At 44.7% G+C, this 21,023-nt stretch overlaps 1 protein-coding gene across 4 annotated transcripts in view; it reads right to left on the reverse strand.

Moving 5' to 3' along the window:
• The window catches only part of AMOTL1 (angiomotin like 1), a 294,817-nt gene that overhangs the window by 74,793 nt on the left and 199,001 nt on the right, over window positions 1–21,023 (reverse strand). For all 4 annotated transcript variants that reach the window (XM_069202417.1, XM_069202419.1, XM_069202418.1 and 1 more), the window contains one exon: window positions 17,568–18,471. In XM_069202417.1, coding sequence (XP_069058518.1) covers window positions 17,568–18,471 — 904 coding nt within the window. The remainder of the gene's footprint in view (window positions 1–17,567; window positions 18,472–21,023) is intronic.

The raw sequence follows: 21,023 nt of genomic DNA on the forward strand, positions 1-21,023 counted from the left end.
AATCCCAGAGTGAAACAATCCACATGGCTCCTTGGTTCAGGAAAGAGAAGGGAGCTGACAGCAAGGCTCAACAACATCTACACATTACCTTGACGCAGAGTGGCAAATCCTTTGAGGGGAAAACAGGGAACATGATACAAAAGTGCCCCTTAGCTGGGACAAATAATGCAGTGACCTGACACCAAGCATAGCAGGTAAAACACACAAAAGTTGTTTTAAGGTGCGCCTAACAATTCCAAATCCTTCTACATTTAAGAATTTTGCCAGGGAAGCGCATAATTGACGTACTGCACCAAAAGCCAGATTTTGCACACATAATGCCACATGTTGCCAGGTTTGTTGCAAAAAGGCCCAAATGCTCCTATGCTCAAGCTGGTGACACAGTACAGAGCATATAGCATTTTAAAACATTGTGTAAAGCAATTTATACTGATTTCATGCATGAGGACATGTGACCTTTTCCACGTTTGCAGGTTTAGAAACTAACATGATGGGGTGTGAAGGCCTCAACAATCTTACAAATCTGTGGATGTTCACAAATATCAACCTTCCCACTCTTTCTAGTGCATCTGCAAATTCACCACTCTAGCATATCAATGTTTAAGGTGAACATGAAGGACGCCATTCTGCTGGACCTAAAGCATCTATGGGCTTAGCTCAAATGCATCGTGTTGGACCTGGCCCTTTTGGCAGGTTCATCTCCTGACTTTTTGCCTCATTTCTCCTATTTTTTTCTGACCTCTCGCTGTTGGCTCTAGGACTCTGAGCACTTTATCACTGCTGATCAGTGCTAAAGTGCATGTGCTCTCCCTTCCAAAGTTGATATGATTGGCTTATGCCTAATTGGCATATTTAATTTACCTATAAGTCCCTTGTACAGTGGTATCTCTATACCCAGGGCCATTGGGCCAGCAGCGCTGCTTGCGCCACCCACTGAAGTAGCCTTTTAAACCTGTCTCAGGCCTGCTGGCGCAGGGCCTGCGTGCGCAGTTTTCTGCCACAGGGACCTGGGGCCAGATGTAGGAAGGCATTAGCGCCTCGCCAAGGGCGAAAAAAGCCGTTTGCGAGGCGCTAATGCCCTCACGCGATGCAGAAACACATATTGCGAGTCGGTACCGACTCGCAAAACGTGTTTCAGACTCGCAAAGAGGAAGGGGTGTTCCCTACCTATTTGCGAGTCGCACCGCAATGTAAGTTGATTTGTGACCGCGAAAGCGGTCGCAAATCAACTCGCAGTTACCATCCACTTGAAGTGGATGGTAACTCATTCGCAAATGGGAAGGGGTCCCCATGGGACCCCTTCCCCTTTGTGAATGCTCACAAGAATATTTTTTCAGAGCAGGCAGTGGTCCTATGGACCACTGCCTACTCTGAAAAAAACCGAAACTAAAAGGTTTCGGTATTTTTTCTATTTGCAGCTCGTTTTCCTTTAAGGAAAACGGGCTGCAAAGAGAAAAAAAAAAACTGCTTTATTGCAAAGCAGTCACGGACATGGAGGTCTGCTGTCTCCAGCAGGCCACCATCCCCGTGAGTGCCTAGACTCGCTATGGGGTCGCAAACTGCGACCCACCTCATAAATATTTATGAGGTGGGTCTTTGCGACCCCATAGCGAGTCGCAGAAGGTGTCTGAGACACCTTTCTGCATTCGCTTTTGCGAGGTGCAAATTGCAAGTCGCAGGGACTTGCAATTTGCACCTCGCAAAAGGGAACCTTCCTACATCTGGCCCCTGGTATCTAAATTTATTACCAGGCCCGGAACTCCCCTTTTACTACACGTAAGTCACCCCTAAGGTAGGCCCTAGCTAGCCCTATGGGCAGGGTGCTATGTATGTAGAAGGCAGGGCAAGTGCCTAGTAGCGTGGCCTGTCCTGGTAGTGACAAACAGCCTATTTGGTTTCTCACTGCTGTGCGTGCTGCCTTCTCATAGGATTGCATTGGAAATGCCCTGCCTTATGTCTAGTGGGTATTGTCTGATTTATGAGGGGTAGCGTAGGCATGTTTGGTATGGTTGTAATGGTAGTGAGAAATGCTGCTTACTGGTGTAAGTGAATGTTTTATTACTATTACAGAAATGCCACTTCTAGAAAGTGCACATTTCTCTGTGCTTATGACTCTGGTGTTTTGCAGCTTGACTCCGATCCACGTCTGGGCAGAGTGACAGTAGGGGCTTTGTGCATACTTTTCAGACAGCCTGTACACAGGGAGGGTGGAGGTGGCACAGAGGTGCATCTGCATACTGAATAGTCTTATTGGGCTGAGAGAAGGGAGAGGCGGGGCACACCTGCATTTGTAAATGCTGTGCCCTGGCCTCACACAAAAGGGTAATTTACCCTTAACTGATGTTCGGAGCCTGTGCTGGAGGAGAGAGGGGGCACTCCCAGAACCAGTTGTAACTGGTTGGAACCTCCTCTCCAATTCTTTATTAACACACTGTAAAACTGAGTATAAGTACAGGGGAGTTTTGCCCACAATTTGGTGACATTTTGGAACTGAACACAGAATGCTGCTGGAGGGACTCATCAGGAACCGCCATGGACTGCTGCTGCTGCTATGCTGACCTGTGACCTGCTTGGTCATGTGGAGGAACTGCTAATTGCCTGCATTCACTTTGTGCTGGCCTGCTGCTCGGCTCTACTCCTCTAAGCTTCATTTGTACTTTGACCCCCCCGGGGCAGGGTGCCGTGGCTCCTGACCCCTGCAACTGCCTAAAGCACAAGGAGTGCTTCATTACATCACATAAAGCCTGGAGAGCACTTTGCAGTGCTTATATGGAGTGCCTAGAGAGCGCTCTGCAGAAATTAGCCCAAGCGTCTTGAGAGCGCTTTTTTCGTGGGTGTTTTGCCCTTGGAAGAGCTGTGGTAGCACATTGTTGCACGGTCTGGGAAGCGCGTTGTTCCTGTCTGGTCTCACCACTGCGACTCGGTAAGGAAAGGAGTGAGCGCGCTCCTACCGTGCCCCCGGGCTGGGGCACAATCCGAGGAGCACCCCCGGGTCACAAGCTCGGGCAGGCCGCAGCCTTTTGCTTGAAGCAAGGTGAGGACAGAGGCCTTATTGGAGGCTCCCCGCCCCACCGGGCCCCTTTTGCTGCTGCAGGATGGGTGGGGGGGGAGGCAAGGAAGCCTGAACTGAGGCTTCCCCCTGCCCCACCGGAGCCCTGATTAATCGTCTGAGACCGCGGCTGGGCGGAAGTCTCGCCGGAGGCCCCCTGACCGCAAGGTCCCCCACTTGGCCCCATCTGTTGTTGCTGGTTTGGCCCCCCTCTGTAGGGCCAGTTGCGGCCCGGGAAGCCTACAGAGATTGCAGGCCCCCAGAGGGGCCCATTATAAAAACAGGAGGGGGTGCGTGCCAATCCCCCTCCCCCAAAATTATTGCAAGGCCCCCGTTTGGCACAGAGGAGCGCATGGGGCCCCCTTTGTTCTCTTCAGGGCACTAGAGGTGCTCCTTTCACCTTGACAAGGACAGATAGTTTTTCTAAAGGACATATCATTTATAATGTTCCTGGTATGGACATGGTGGATTATTATGTTTTCCTGGTTGTTTAATGATGTGCCATATATGGGCATTCCCTGCTGATCTGTTTTCATGATTTGCCGTATGTTTTATAATGTTCCTGATATGGGCATTTATGATATTTCTATGACAAGTGCATTTATTTAGTAATGTAATTCCTGACTACTGCTTATGTTGCAGAATAATAAGTAACCTGTGTGTTACGTGCGACTACTACTGGTTCTGCATAGTAACTATTGTGTAATGTTCTGACAACTGCTTGGGTAGCAGGATATTACTGACATGTTGTGTTTGGTCTAATAATTGCGTTGTGTACTATATAGTTTATTTTTATATAACTTGGTGTTGGGTTTCCTTTGTGGTGGGGATAGCGCATCACATGTGTTTTGTGTGTTGTGCAAACGCTTTACACATTGCCTCTGAGATAGGCCTGACTGCTCGTGCCAAGCTGCGAAGGGGGTGAGCAGGGGTTATCTTGGACGTGTAACTCCCTTGCCTTGACTAGAGTGGGCGGGTTCTGCCTGGCTTAGGTGCGTACCCTAGCCTACCAGCAACCCCATTTCGAACACATCAACAGTAAGATTGACTCAGTAACATTGCATCTTGACCGACTCTTGGAAAGAACTGATTGTCAAAATGAAGATGGGGCAGAGGAAAGGATTTCTGGAATACCAATACTGCAACCACAAAGAGGTGGCGCCGCCGGGGGAGCTGGAGAGCGGAGGCGATGATCTGAGACTGCACTGTTGTGAGATTTCAGTTACCTAACCACGAAAACGGGGACCCGGAATGGAGGACAGTGGACTCTCAGCAGGAGGACAATGTGGGTACTGTTCTGCTACAAATAGGTATGTACATACTCATCACAGAGCTTGGACGCTGGGGGGCACACCATATCTACCACACAAGAATGTCTACATGGTTAGGTGTGATTTTCGTTTGGTGGGGGAGTAAAAGGGTTTACTTTCTGGGGACAAAATAATCTACATACAGTTGGCTACACAAAAGAGTGCACAAGAGAGAAGCCAGCCCTAGAAAACAATATGTACAGTTAACATATACAATGCTCTGGTCTCTGCTAAAAAGACATTAACACTTTTATCCTGGAACCTCAGAGGACTAAATAACCCCCAGAAAGGGAGAACAGTGCTCGCACACCTAGAGAGACATAGAACTGACCTGGCCATGCTTCAAGGGATGCATTTAGATCAATCACACTCTGCTGCTTTGCTAAACTCTAGTGTCAACACAGATATTTATTTTTACAGTTCATACTCCAGGGGGTTTTGTATTATGATACACAAATTTTCTGATTTCATATTTGTTCAGAAAATTGAGGACCCCTAGGGCAGGTACATTATAGTATTAGGCTCTCCATTATAAGAAGCTGATCCTAGTAAACACCTATGCTCCTAATGTTGATATACCTGTTGTTTCTCAAGCTATCCTAAGCATACTTATACGTGTCAAAGTAGAAACAGTGGTGTGTGTGAGGGACTTCAATTTGGGCTAAACCTGGAACTACCAGGAAAAAGGCTCTCAAAATAACTAGTCAGCAGAAACGCTGAAGAGTATCATGAGGTGGTTAGCCTGGTAGACATCTGAAGACACTGTCACAGTGATGTGAGGGAATAATCCTTCTACTCCTCATCACAGGATAAGCTGTTGGATATAGATTACTGGCTGACAACATAGGATGTGGCATGCTGGATGGTGGAGACCACACATTATGTCTGTACCCTCAATGGCCACTCTCCTATTGAACTGGTACTGTCCATGCCATATTCCAGGTTGACTCACCCCAGCTGGAGATTTCCTGTGAGGTCTCTTATAGATCCCATGTCCTGTGAGGAACTCTGCACTGCAATACTGGATATCTTTCAGTTAAACTCAGGCAAGTATGCTATGCTATGCTATGGGAGGCCTTTAAGGCCTATATCAGATGCATAATAATAGATAAGCATGGATGAATACTAAATGATGTATAAACACAGATACAGCACTTAGAATGTGATGTTAAGACATTACAGTACAATTTTACAATAATGAAAAGCTATGTACCGCTGAGAAATTAACATTTTTCTGCAGAAATATTGCAATGTGGCCGATAGGCAGCCATTCTAGGGAAATTTGCGCTCACAAGACAGCAAAGCAAGAGCGAGAGACCTGGAAAGACTTTGGCTCGTTTGCAGAAAGGGACAGACACAGTATTCATATATTACAAATGAACGGGAAACGCTGACGGCCTGCAAGAACATCATAGGAGAACTTGTTAAATCCTATGTGAGAATGTAAACTTCACAAGTAGTTGACCAAACAGAAAAATAACTCGATAAAATAGCCTTAGTCTGGTTGGAAAGCTGTCATAGGCATTTTTGGATTGAACCAATCTCAACTGGAGTGAGTGAGGCTGCTATTGACAGCTTGGCAGAAGGTAAGGGCCAGGTTCTGATATCTTATCCTCCAGGTTCTAGAAGGCCTATAAAAACATACTAGTACCTCACCTCTACTTGAGGTCTATGCTGAGGCTCTCAAAGATGGCGTGTTGACCCCTAGCTCAATCAAGCGGTCATTGCTCCTGAAGCCAGGAAAAGATCTTGCTAAAATACATCCTACCACGGGTTGTCACTACCCAAGGTGCATGCAAATTGCATTTTCTTATTGAGGGTAGGTATTGCTCCCCCTCTACAATCTGGATTTGTCCCACACAGATCTACAGCTGTTAATCTGTGCTCTTTGTTCTCAGTGTTTTATGAAATAAATCCCAAACTGATGGCTGCAGCAGTCCTTCTGGATGCCGAAAAGCATTGTAATCCCTGGAGTGGCCTCTCTTGATTGCCACACTTTGAAGCACTGGCACGTGGAGCTATTTCTCACAACTACTAACACTGCTGTTCTCCAAACCAGTGGCTAGGGTTCAAGCAAGTGGTCTAAGGTTGGCTGTGTTTCTAGTGGCCAGCTGCACTAGGCACAGATGCCCTTTATCACCTTGCCTTTTGTGCTAGCTAAGGACCCACTGGCTTGCAGTTTTAGGAGCAATACATACACAGAGGTTTTTATTTCCGTAATATTCACCTACTGTGCTCCATATATGCAGATGATACTTTGCTTTTTGTTTGACAGCTAGTTTTCCATCTTTGATCCACGATAAGAGAGGTGATACATATGAGAGGTATGGGTACATACTTTAACTGGTACGGAAGTGAACTGCTTCTCTACACTGGCAGTACAGGCAGAATTGAGTTAGAATTTCTGGTCAGATGGATAGAGGAATCGGTTAGATAGTTTGAGGTGATGCTCCACAGAGATACATAGGTTATTAATAGACTAAATTATGGTCCAGCTATGGACAGATTGATCGGCTAGTTTGCTGCCTAGATATAATTACCTCCTTCTCTGGCTGGCCAAATGGCACTTATAAAAATGGTGGTGCTCCCAAAATGTCTTCACCTGAACATACCTATACCCTTGAGCATATTTTTTTCTAAACCCATAAGACACTTCTCATCAGGCTAATGTGGGCGGATAGACAACCATGGGCCCGCTGGGACATTATGACACTTGTTCGAGAGAGGTGAGTTTGAGGTCCAGGTTTTGGTGGTGTACAACCTAGTAGCCCTGTGTAATGTCACCAGACATTGGTATGATCCAGATAATAGGCTTCCTCACCTCACACAAGAGAAAGAGTCCATGTTTGTGTGCTGCATATATACTTACACTTTGCCTCTAAGTAATGCCTGACTGCTTTTCTGCCAAGCTACCAGAGAGTTAAGCACAGGGTAACTTTTGTGGTTCACCCTGACAAGGATTGTGGGTGTTTTCTGAGTGGGGCTTCCACCCTCCTCAACCAATAACCCAATTTCTTACAGCACCCTAAAGCGAGTGCTCTGGAGGGTATTCAATATTTATCATACCTGATAAAATCCAGCACTTTAGAGTTCGAAAGTTAACAGGCGCAGTGAGTGGCACCTGCTCTGAATGTTTACACAATTATTGAAAATAACATGCAGATTTTGTTTGATGCCTACCACAACAAACTCTGCATGTCCCAATACAGAGCATTTTCCTCTGTTAAATTCCATCAGGTGTGACCTGCTGACATTTAACAGGAATTGCAGGTTTTACTGCACCAGATGACAAGAGTGCAATAAAGTGCACACAACTCATCATTTCGACCCCTACTTATACAGAGGTTTTGTGCAAGCTTCAGAATTTTCCAGCCCATTCATCATCTGGGCCTTCACTTCACTGATGGACTCTCCTCCTGAAAAGGGAAGCTACAGAATACATCAAATTCATCATCCCAACCTTCTTTGAAATTATGTGTACCCTCAAGTCCCATTTGCATACACGGAAGCAGCCACTATCAACCTATGCATGGAACAATATATCCAACTTAAGTCAATTGCACGCATGATTTATTTATTTATAGGTTTATGTAGCGCCACTACACCTTGGGGGTCATTCTGACCCTGGCGGGCGGCGGTCGCCGCCCGCCTGGAGGGAGCCGCCAGAAGACCGTACCGCGGTCGAAAGACCGCGGCGGTCATTCTGGGTTTCCCACTGGGCTGGCGGGCGACCGCCAAAAGGCCGCCCGCCAGCCCAGTGGGAAACAGCCTTCCCACGAGGACGCCGGCTCAGAATTGAGCCGGCGGAGTGGGAAGGTGCGACGGGTGCAGTAGCACCCGTCACGTATTTCAGTGTCTGCATAGCAGACACTGAAATACTTTGTGGGGCCCCCAGGGGCCCCGCAGCACCCCCTACCACCATCCTGTTCCTGGCGGGAGACCCGCCAGGAACAGGATGGCGGTAGGGGCTGTCAGAATCCCCATGGCGGCGGAGTGCGCTCCGCCGCCATGGAGGATTCTCAAGGGCAGCGGAAAGTCGGCGGTACACCGCCGACTTTCTGTTTCTGGCCGCGGCTGAACCGCCGCGGTCAGAATGCCCAGCGGTGCACCGCCAGCCTGTTGGCGGTGCTACCGCCAACCTCCGCCATGGCGGTAATTACCGCCAGGGTCAGAATGACCTCCCTAGTGGTATAAGAGGGTTTTATATAGGAATGGGCTGTTACATGAAACAGCATTGCAAAAGTAGAAAAGTGCAAGCAAGAGCAATGGTTGAAAGACAGAAATGTGCAAAAGGGTGGGTGGGGGGGCAGAAGACTGCAGACCTAGGGCAGAAGAGGCGCTAGAGCAGAGTGAAGGGTGAAGAGAAGCAGGATTAAAGTACATAGAGAACAGAGGCGTCCTGAACCCCCTGCATAAACATCTACATCAGAAGTGGCGTTCTTTATGGGTCACCAGTGCTTAATTTGTGCTTGTTGTTTCCGGTGCTGAGCATCGGCACTTATTTTTGAGGGCCGGCGCTTATTCTTCTGCCTCAAGCATTTCCTGCGAGGAAAATACACATATGGGAAAGACGGGGGGAGGGAAAAACGAAAAAGCGTCCTAGAGGTAGAAAGGAGAAAGCTGCAAGAGTGAGGGGCGGGGGCAGGGAGTGGCTGTAAATGGATTGAAGAGGCCCGAGATCGCTTCAGGATTACACTGCCTCAGTATTCCGTGCTCGAACATTAAATGCAGCAGCTGTGAGTTTCAGAGGAGGAATTTGGGTACCGGCGCGTTTTTATTTACAAATTAAGCACTGTGACTCTCCCCTGTCTTCAACTCGGATGACAAAAGCTACTAATGAACGCGATAATGAAGAAAGAAAGGTGGGGTGATGGAAAAGGGGAAGGATGAAAGGAAGGAAAGGTGACAGTAAGAAAGGGTGAAAGAACGGTAGGAAGGGCAATAGCAAGGATGGATGAGTGGATAGATGGATGAGTAGGTGGATGGGTGGGTGAAAGAATGGCTAAATGGATAGAAAGAATAGGTAAAGGGATAGACAGATGGGTAAAAGGATAGCAGAGTAAATGGAAATCTGAGTGGATGGCTGGATGGATGACAAAACGATCAATTGTTGGATGAAAGGCTCCATTGATGGATGGGTAATTCAAGGGATGATGTATGGGCAGATGGATGCATGCATAGATGATGGATGTGTCAACGGATGGATGGATGGTGAAAGACTGAAGGATGGATGAAATGAAGACTGGATGACAATATGTACAGGCGAAATGGATATCAGCTGGTGAATTTAAGGGTCAAACCATGGATATTTAGCTGCTTGGATAGAAGAGACAATGGAGCTTCTCCATGGCTCACTTTCTTGGAGCCATAAGAGTTTTGGTTGAAAGTGGGAATGGGTGGGGGAAGAGGGGATTTTTAATTTTCCAGCTACTCCCTTGAGAAACATGTGGCCGTCACATCCTAAATGATGGAATCATAGACACCAGAGCATCTGAGAAGACGGCATGAGTTTGCAACTCGACAAACAAAACTAGACACAGCTCCGTGCATCAGAGCCAGGATCATCAGGATAAACCCTGATCATATGCACTTTAAGGCTTCTCGAAAAGAAAGGATGGCCAGTGGTAATAGCATTCACAGTGGGAGAGAGTTCCTGGCAGTCACAGCAGAGCCAGAGAAGGGCTGATTCAGAGACTGGGTGGCGCTAAATCTCGGTGTTTCCAACAACAGTGAGTTCTTGCTCCTGGAGTTCCTTAGGCTACCAGAAACAGGAGATCGACAAGGTAACTTGGTCTATCAGAGTGAAGTTAATGCAAGCCTCTATGGGAAGCCGGGTGGGGATTCATCAAAATGGGGGTGAAGTGACCTGAACTGATGCTACGTAACTGTAATATACTAGCAATATACATGTGAGCTGGAAGACTGAGTGACACGGGCGGGCGTTTGCAACGGATTCATCCAATTTCCCTAATCAATTACATCCCTTCTTAGTCTTGTTTGTTTTACACAGATCTCGATGCCAAAGCTATTTCCAACGCTCAGAACAGCTGTCCTCGCAAACTGTCTTCATGATTACTAGCCAGGGACACCGCTAGTGACATTTTATAGTTTCAAGATGCCTGTTTCATCACTTTAGACCACAATAGTTTTTCCAACGAGGATAAAGATTCCTACTTGGTGTCTGTGGTTCATTTAGCCTAATATTTTGCAGCTGTCATTTTGAGATACTCCTGAGAATTCAAATTTAAATTTCACACCACATTTATAATAATAATTCTGAAATGTTTACAGCTTTGTTTATCAAACCTAATTGCACATGCACAATGCCTGCCAAAGAGATATGCTGTTACTTGCTTTTAATATAGCTGTCTTGGAAAATCTGGCCTCGTTTTGAGATAAATATACATGCGATGGATCTGCAAATTGACTCATTTGCATATTAATTAATTATATTGAAGATCTGACTTGGTGCAGTTCTGAGGGACTGCCACCACATACCTCTGCATTGGCTATGTCCTGTTATTTTTCATGCACCTTGTGATGTTTGACTGAACAGTATCATGTTGGTCTTGTTAGCTCAGTTGTAATTTGGTTGCATGCTTTAAAGCAGTGTTTTCCCCAAATCAACAACAAGGAATTTGAATTACAATAAGTTAACCACTATAAATAGAAATGTATGCACTCTTACTCCAAAGAAGCTGGTAGTCACCCCTTGGGTTTTTGGTCCCGCCCTCTACAGAAATCCTGCCAACCAGCAGGGCCATTCTCTGAGAAGCACTTGGAGATGAAGACCATGTTTTAAAGAGCAAGGACTGCACTAGAAACTTGTAAGTGACAGCATCACCTAGGTCACAAAGCGGCTGGTAGATTAATTAGTCTATAAAGGCTCACGAGAGAGCTTGAGTAACAAATTTGGAAGAAAACATGGTAAGATTTTATTGAGAAATATATTTACAAAAAATATATACCTATGCAACAAAAGAAACATAAACCATATATTTATTTTTTGCAGAAAGTAAACTATAACGTTTATAACTCCCCCATTGTCTCCTTTACTCCTTTTCACATTTTCACGGTCTCCTATGCTGTTTAGTTTATCATCCACCTTAGTGTCAGATCAGCTCAAATCTGGAGGAAATATAAAAATAACTCAATTATGAAAACTGAACTTAATCCCCCCGTAAGCAACTTACTGGGTGGCAGGTTTGTATATTATTATCGCAGTGTCCCCTATGTGTTACTGACATTGGGTACGCCACTAGCAGCCCTTCACTGCAGTATCCTTTATGACTGCCATAGTGTGTTGTGTCGTCACTGTGACGCATCATTGGCGTAGAAGAGGCGGGCACAGTCCTACTATGCATGCTTAGCAGACCATAGTGCAGAAGAAAGGGGCGTGGCCTGCTTTAAAGGGCAGGCCCTGAGCAGAGCATACACCATCAGACCTGCTCCTGGCCTGAAACTGAACAATCACAATTCAATCGCAACGTAGATGGCTTCTGTAAATATTTTAATACATTTGATAGCTGTTACTTTCTTCTGAGTGCCAGTGTTACACCCACAGGAGACACCACGTCTAACCTTAAGACATTTGAGAACATTTTCCTCCTTAAAAATCCTTCAACATCATATATTTTTCCTCTTTTCTATTGATGGAGGAGATTTTCATTACCAAACCAGAGGACCGGTATCCCTGATTCACGCGCCAATGCATTGTTCTTTGTAACCATAATTATAGCATCCTTACACAGATGCTCACAGAAAAACAAATCCATATCATGTCTGAATGTTCCCTTTTCGCCATACAATCTTTTCAGTAGCACCACTTGGGTATTCATTCCCCCGTGTCAATATTTCCCCCGTGCCTCCTATTCTGTTTCTCTATTTTTCACTCATTCAATGGAATGCTTTATTTTTTTTAATTAACAATAACATTTTCAACCCAAGTACATAATGAGATAATTTTATATTTCAAACCAATAAATATGGCAGTGCACAGAATGACTTACCAAAACAAGCAAAGCTAATAGGTCTCGCCTACTAGTACTAGAGCTATTAGCTTTGTCAATTTTTTTAATGCCATGCAAAGTAGAAAAACAAAAAATGTTATGATTCGGTCAGCGCTGGCTGCCTCATATCGCTTTGTTTTTATAATTGGCTGCATGACACAAGAAGGAGGGAGGGTGTTTGTTGGGGCAACAAAGGCAAGGAGTAAAACAAAAAAGCGCAAAGTTGCAGCCAGCGCTGGCCACGCCATATCACTTCTTTTCAAAATTGCTTGTGTGATAGTTGGCCATGTCATAGCACTTTTTTATTCCTGTTGAGGAGGGGAAATTCAGAAGGAGAGAGGGCATGTGGGAGGGCAATATGGAAAAACGTTAAAAAAAAAAGCACTCCACTATGACACGATCGGGACTCGGTGCATCATAGCACTTTGTCTTGTATTAAGACAGGGGACAATAAAAAGAGAGGGAGGGGGGCGTGAGGTAACATCTCGAAGGAAGGGGGGGGCAGGCAGCACAGATAAAGGGAAGGTAGAGGCAACACAGAGGTATGAGGAAGGGGCTGAGAGCAAGCAAATGAATAATGGAGGGTCGGAGTGAGGGGCTGGGCGCAAGCACATGGACAATGGAGGGAGTGTCCGAGGCAAGTAGACAGACAAGGAGGGTGGGATGGGATCAAGTAGACAGACAAGGAGGGTGGGATGGGGCAAGGAGACAGACAGGGAGGGTGGGATGGGGCAAGGAGACAGACAAGGAGGGTGGGATGGGATCAAGTAGACAGACAAGGAGGGTGGGATGGGGCAAGTAGACAGACAAGGAGGGAGTGTCTGAGGCAAGTAGACAGACAGACAAGGAGGGTGGGATGGGGCAAGTAGACAGACAAGGAGGGAGTGTCTGAGGCAAGTAGACAGACAAGGAGGGTGGGATGGGGCAAGTTGACAGACAGGGAGGGTGGGATGGGGCAAGGAGACAGACAAGGAGGGTGGGATGGGGCAAGGAGACAGACAAGGAGGGTGGGATGGGGCAAGGAGACAGACAAGGAGGGAGTGTCTGAGGCAAGTAGACAGACAAGGAGGGTGGGATGCGACGCAGGCGTAGTGGAGAGGATGGGATGGGGCACACAATACGAAGAATGGGCACATGGGGAGACATAAAAGACAGGGAAGCGGGCATGGAGGGGATAGATGGGGGTAAGCAATGGGAAGGACGCTGGCATGGAGGGTACAGATGGGAGCATGCAAGATGAAGAAGGAGCCCTTGGGAGTAAAGGAAAGGACACAAAGTGAACAGGCAGGCAGGGGAATAGATGGGACAAGCAACAGGAAGAACAAGGCCTTAGGAGAGAGAAATAAAGGGAAGAATACGAAGGAAGTGGGTAGAGGTCAGCTACCGGAAGGAAGCATAAATGGGAATCGACAGGACAGATGGGGCGAGAGATAAGAATGCAGGAGCACACTGGCAGGAGATGGAAGCATGAGCGCCTGTGGGGGACAAAAGCATATGTGTGTGGTGGGACATATGCATGGAGTGCTTCAACAAAAAGAAAAAAGTAGTTCCCACAAGGCAAGCAGCAGAAAGACAAAAATACTTTGGCTGTGCTCCAGGAGAAGAACAAACACAAGGAAAGGATGTGAAGCACGCATGTTTTAACAAACCAGAAGCAAGCAAATTAAGGTGACAGTGAAGCCAACCAATGGTAAGCAGTGGGTCGGCTCTAAGCTCAATGTAAGCTTACAAAATGTCTTGCAAACAATAGCGCATGCGCTGTGTCTGTCAAGACCTTAAAAGAACATGGATCAAAACTATGCTAGTGTAGAAAGACAATATATAATGTCATCCACTATATAACAGAAAAGAGAATAGATCAGGAAAAAGGGGAGCACAAACAAAAAATCGGAGTCCTTCAAATTCAGCCTATGCATTTTTTTGACATCCATAAAAGTCAAAAGGGAGTCCTCTTTAGCATTAATCTGTTCTCCAGAATATCACGGAAAATAACTGTCCGTTAAAACATCTAGTATATTAGCTTCATAGTCCAATTCATTTTCAGGATCAGTGCGCTACAATCACAGTCATTTACTATTTACTGGTACATTTGCTTGAGCACAAATTCCATCCGAAGAATGTTTTGTCATCTTGCAGCAAATCCCTGGGGCACAGCTGCACTCGGTTCTCCTACAATCACCCCACAACTCTAACAAGGGTACAAAGTGCTTAAGGTCGCCACCGCCTTCACCAAAGTTTGCATCCCTGAGCCACAGGCTAGAAACTGGGATGTGCATAAGAGATGATGCGAGTGGGCATTTTTCAGTCCCTTAAGCACCAGTGTATTTCCTCCCCTCATTAGTCCACTCAGTAAGATGTACTACATAGAAAGGTAAATGTGCAAGCAGAGTGCATATCAAGATTACACATTAGCAGCAAAGATAAACAAGCATTGGCAAAGTCAATATTTAGCCTGGTTTGCATACGGAGTCCTGACTAAATTATTTTTAAAAAGCATGCTGCAGTGAAAAACAAAACATAAACATGCTATGTGTATAAAATGCATCTATGAGATAAATAATTTAATGTGTGATCATTCATTGTACATTTGAGCTGTAAACTAGTCCCTCGTGCATTAGAATGCAAGCAAACCGTAGGACTTGGAATGAGCCAATAGCATGAGGTAAAAGTGTTGTACTCTGTGGGGCCGAGCAAAGGCCCTCTCCTTGTATATGTTCAATAACTAGTAGCAAAAAGTTTTCGGGAGGCTGCATTGTCAAGCAGGAATGAAAAAGGAGAGTCTGACTTTGAATGAGAGGTGATTCCTGCCAGTCTTCAGAAGATTACGTGATGAGTCTAAAATGGTTAGTTGTTAGGTGTCAGAGGTGCAGTGAAGAAAAATTATATGGGGGTGACTTGTTAGTGAAAGCAGGAGACTATTTGACGTGGAATGGAATGGCCTATAGAAAAATGCCTGTATGGAGAGATGCAAAACTTGCACAATATGAGGGATTAATTAAAATTGTTGTGTTCCAGGCAGAAAACTGTCACAGGCACCTAATCGGTTCTTGCAGATTTTGATAGAGTGGTGGATCTGCCGCTGTTTTGGTTAGTCTATGGATGCCAATGCGGAGGAAGGTGCATCAGTGTAATGACTGTAGGGCAAGGGAAAATTCGGAGAAACCATGGCCCATATTTATACTTTTTTAGCGCCGCATTTGCGTAATTTTTTTACGCAAAAGCGGCGCAAACTTACAAAGTACAATTATATTTTGGAAGCTTGTGCCGCTTTTGCGTCAAAAAATGACGCAAATGCAGCGCTAAGAAAGTATTAAATATGGGCCCATGTGTGGTAACCTTGTTTTATTTGACATCAGGCTGTGGTGGAGATTGAGAATTCATATAATGGGACTGTTTGTGTTGTTGCAGATGACTGCAAGTATGCTATGATTTTAGTGAATCATTTCTCTAATGTGCCGGAGCTCAAGATGGAAGGGAAATGTGATACATCCACTGGATGGACTCATTCATAGGGTCCTGCTCAAAAAAAGTTCAACAACGGCAGGCTGCTTATGACACTGCGGGTCACTTAGCTAATTCTTCACAAAAGTTGCTACGCTGTGTTGCATGAAAGGGAGAGAGCGGAACACCAGCATTTCTACTGAGATATTGCTCACTTGAGGCTGCCTTGCAGCATGCGCACACATACACACACACACAGAGTTGCATCTTATTGCACGGCTGTGCATGATTTCTAGCACTGATTTTGAAGGGTACCCTTATAGTAACATGGATTGGCAATGGCTTTAGGTCTAACTTTAAAGGAATGTTGTGTGATAATCATAAGCATTACAAGTAAGTAGCATTGGAAGATATATGTATTTGTGTGGAAGCAAATCATTGCAGGATAATAGTGTTGTAGATTAAAAGGTCAGGTGGTAGTTGCACTGTTAAGCCAGATCTAAAAATCCATGTAGATTATTGATGCCCTCCTCCCATCTGTGCTACTGCCAGAGAAAGACAAACACCTTAAACTATCTAGTTATCTAAAACACTTTTATAGCATTATAATGTCATGTGTGTACCCCTGAAAGTCCAAGCGCAGCCGGCTGGATAAATAAAAAAAAAGGCAGCCATTTTTTTGTGGAAACACCAATGTCTATCCACCCAAAACATCTACATGTGGGCGGAGCCAAAGCCTTTCTCTAGTGGTACTCACATAATTGTATGGTGACGGCTGCACTGTGAAGCCAGATCCCAAAAAGTACTATGCTTGGACATAGATTAAGATTTAGTGCGCTGCACTACAGCACACTTGCACAGTTTGAAAGGTTTGGAGAAAGCAAAGCTTCTCGCCAATGGTACACCTGCCTCGAGAAGAAGTATTTTTTCCCGTAAAAAAACAGTCTAACAATGTTAGTAAATCGGGATTTGCATCAAACCCACGAGTGGTTGCATGGAAACACCCATGTACCACCCATGGTACGACCCCTGCAGGGCTTTGTATTAGTTTATGGCTACTTTCCAGCACAAAACGTGGGACGTAAACCCCAATTTAGCCCTCTGTGCCACTTTGTGTGATGCTTGTGACGCAACCCCCAGTACAGAGCAGTGTGCCTGCATGTTTAAAACGTGTGCAGAATTGAGCGCTGCATGCAATTTCTAAGCTATGAGCTTGGGCTATTGTGGTAAAGCTTTTAGACTGACCCCAGGGAGTGAGCTGATATAAAAAAAAACTCTATTTTAGCCTTTGGCGGACAGAAGTGGATTGAGCAGTCTGCGTGATCATTCATGCCCAATGATACACACACACATCTATACGCTTGTCTCCCGTACCCCACCTTGCAATGTAATTAAAAAGCACAGAGGATGAAATAGGCCTCACACAGTGTCTAGGGTGCATCTTCCACCGCCCTGGTCTCTGCTCACGAGATGCACTAAATAAACTGCACACATATTTTGTAATGCTTCCACTTCATTGATATTTTTAGCACAAGATATTCTTAGCTTAAAACTGCATTTCCATGGAGATACAGTAATTAGCTTTTGGAGCACGTGGTCTTTGAAAATGCAGATCCACGTGCACCGTGTACATCAATACACATAATTGCGCATTAGATCACTTTTATAGCCGAAAGGCTTTGCAGCTGCATTATCAGGACTAAGATCTGAACAGAATCTAGAACATGTTTCTCAAAAGCAGAGAGAATGGGCAATTACCTTGTAACACCGTATTCTGGAGGCGGCTGGTATCGAAGAACTGCAATCTCTGTTCTCACGGGCTGAGGGGCTGAGTAGTTCATTAAAGCGTCCTGCAGACCCCCAGTGTGCTGGTCATTGTAGAAAAGGCCGTGTTCTGGAGTCTTATTCACAGGAGACATGACCTGCTTGGCTTTGAAAGGATAGTCCGGAGGGGGGCCCCTAAGATCCTGGCCCTTTCCAGGTAGTGGAACAGGCGACGGAGTCTCACTTTTCAATCCTTTGGTGATCCCTGAGGTCAGGGGATGCTGCTTAGCCCCATTTTTCTCCAATGACAGCTGCATTATTCTCTCGCTCAGAGAGCGGACGTGTCCCTGCTTAAGTTCTTTAAGGGCTTCGTCCTTGTGTGCCTGCCCACTGCTGGCTCGGGCCACAGTGGGCCTCCCCTCTGTTCGTAATTTCTGATTGGCCACAACTCCAGTGACGTAATAACCTGCCCCAACAGTGACCGGCTGTTGCCCCCTGAAAAGTTGGGATTGTGCTTTGGCTTCCTCGTAAGAAGGGAGCTCCTCGTTGTTTAGTTGAGGCTGGGCTGCTGGTGGTTGCTTCTCCATCGCAGTATTGTCCACCTGATGTTCTTGCCCCTGAGGTTCCTGTCGGGCTGAGTGGTTGACCATTTGTGGGTCTTCTTGTGAGAGGTTCTCAGTGGATGAAAGAGTGCTTGCAGCGTTGCTAGGCTGTCCTGTGCTCCCCGAGGCTTGGTGTTGGATTGCCAGTAGGTTCATGTTCTCGTTGCGGGGGCCATACCTTCGTCGTTCCTGGATTAATCTTTGTAACACTCTGCCAGCAGTTCCATCCTCGGAAGCTCTCATTTCCACCTCTGAGATGGTAAGGAAGTCCTGAACGTTATAAAGATGGTCTTGCACTAGACAAACAAGTAAAGAAGACATGTCAGTTTTCCTGACAATACATTTGAGCCATTTAACAAAAGTGCTTTTTATTTCCTTCATACCTTTTATATCAAATTGTGCTCACCATATGCCCAATACTGCAAAAACCTCTCCTGCACAGTTTGTTTTTTCATGTCATTACTTTTTATACTCTTAGTAATTTGGAATCTCCATTTCCACCAGTACCATCCCTCATTTCCACACTTACAGTTCACAGTTGCCTGAATTTTTCCTTTGTTAAATTCCTAAATTTAATGAAGGGTGCACACTTTATCGCACCTGGTGATTACTGGGAGCAATAAACAGTGCCCCACTTGTAACTGTGATCAAAATGTCGAGCATCAAACATCAAGAAACCTCAGCCTTGTGTAGAGTATTCCTCATTTAAACACATATGGCCACAGTGATATGCTTAGGTGTTTAGGTTTTTCCTTTGAAACTCTAACAATGCAATTTCTACTTCAGATGCTCAAATTACAGTCCCTTCCTCTCCTTATTCCTCAAAGCAACTACTTTCCTGGCAAATAACACCTAGCACTCAATTGAGAGCCTGTCAGATCATATGACATTCTATTTATTCGATTAGCTTATACCACTATATAGCTCCTCTGTACTAATTTCCTGGTCTAAGAATGCCATCGCTGTCCAACTCACTACCCGTACACCAATTAATCTATTTTTTTCATTAGCATTTACTTAAATATTATTGCTTCTTTAGCTCTGTAAATAATAATAAAACATTTTAACAAAATATGTGTTAGCCATGTACACTGTCCCTTTAACTAGATCATTAATAACAGAAATTGATTTTCTTTCTACCACAGCCTAAAATGACATGTCAAGACCTTTCCAATAAATACCTCTCATGATAATATGATAATTTAAGTGATGAGCATGGAACTGGGCAATCTTACTAGGTGAAAGATCAATCACTCCAAGGCCAGCTTTTAAATCATAAGGTCTAACTTGATTGTAACCTGATTTACTGACCGCTGCAGCCTGGTCACATTCCATATCATGAATTATATCTACCAAGTCTTGGGAATTTGTCCGATCTTTCTTCTTTGAAAAACATAACTGGCCATAACCAACACTCACAGTGTGGTTTTAAAATTATCCCACCTGACTGAATGCAAGATATGTCTTCAATATTTCTTGAATCATAACAATGTGCTCACAAAATGTTAAAAATATGTCATCACACTGGATGATTGAAATATTCCACAGGTATTTGCCAGACTCTGCTCCTTCTCATTCAGAATTACTGGGGTGAACGGTAAGGGAGACTTGCATCCAGATACCCAACATTGTGCATCTTCTTAACATGAATGCATAATCAATTCTTGAATTTTATGGCATCTCGCAAGGGAAAATAACCTTCTGAGAGTCCAACAAATCCGACTCATTAAGAACTGTCCCAGGAGTGCTTTATGGTCTTGGTCTCAGAAGAACCACTTAGAGGACTGCCTGTCCTGATCAGCAGAGAGAAATCCCTAATCGAAAACATATAGGTTTCACTGTACACATCACTTCCAATATTGACAAAAAGAAAGAAGCAGAGCGTGAGTTCGGGGCATAACCCTTAAAAAGTTGTACTTTCTGTCTCTTGAAGATAATTGCAAATGGCAACTACTGAAGCAATGGCCACCAATGAATAATAATTACTGCCAGGCTGCAAGCAAACTTAGAAGAGGAAGTGGTAAAGAAACACATACATGTTTTTTTCTTAAAGACAGGAGCATCTTCACGAAGAAACTGAAGGTTAACACTGAGATGCCTTTATAGGATAAATAAATAACTAAATCCTATTCTTCTCACCCCTCTAGATCATTAACATTTTATGATTACAATTAACATTGATTTATTGATACCTGAACTGACAAATCTTCTCTATAATAGCCTTCTGTAATGACTCTTCCCTTCACATATCTCTCCAATTCCTACCACTCCCAATCAAACACTGAACCAATTGTGTAGCATAACCAATCTCAGATATTCTAATATACGAACTACTTGAATACTATCCCTTCTAGAGTACTCTTCATTTATTGCAGTAGTTGTAGAAATGTGTCAATTATTTCCTCATTTCTGTATTAACGGAAGCCAGTGATTTGACTTCTAGCGATAGTGACATCCTACTTGATTATCTGGCCCATCTGGATACCAAGAACCCTTTATTTGAACACTCAGCATCACATTTCTGGCTTAAATAACTCCACGAATACCTATTGTCCTTATCCTTCTGCTTCATATTTACCTCCTTTTGCCAGTCCCCTACCGCGAAGCCAGAAGCCTCCAAAGGGTTACCTTGATTAGCTAAATTTTATTTGAAATTAACACCTTTTTTGTTTTTCTTAGAATGACCTCTACAGATCATACCTAAGCATTCTACTCTACAGATAATAAACAAAAGAACAAAGACCTAGACATCATCATACGCACACACACACATATATACACATATATATCTATATACACACACACATATACACACACACACACATATATTTACACACACACACATATA

This window comes from Pleurodeles waltl, chromosome 8, assembly GCF_031143425.1.
Source record: "Pleurodeles waltl isolate 20211129_DDA chromosome 8, aPleWal1.hap1.20221129, whole genome shotgun sequence".
Taxonomy (NCBI): domain Eukaryota; kingdom Metazoa; phylum Chordata; class Amphibia; order Caudata; family Salamandridae; genus Pleurodeles; species Pleurodeles waltl.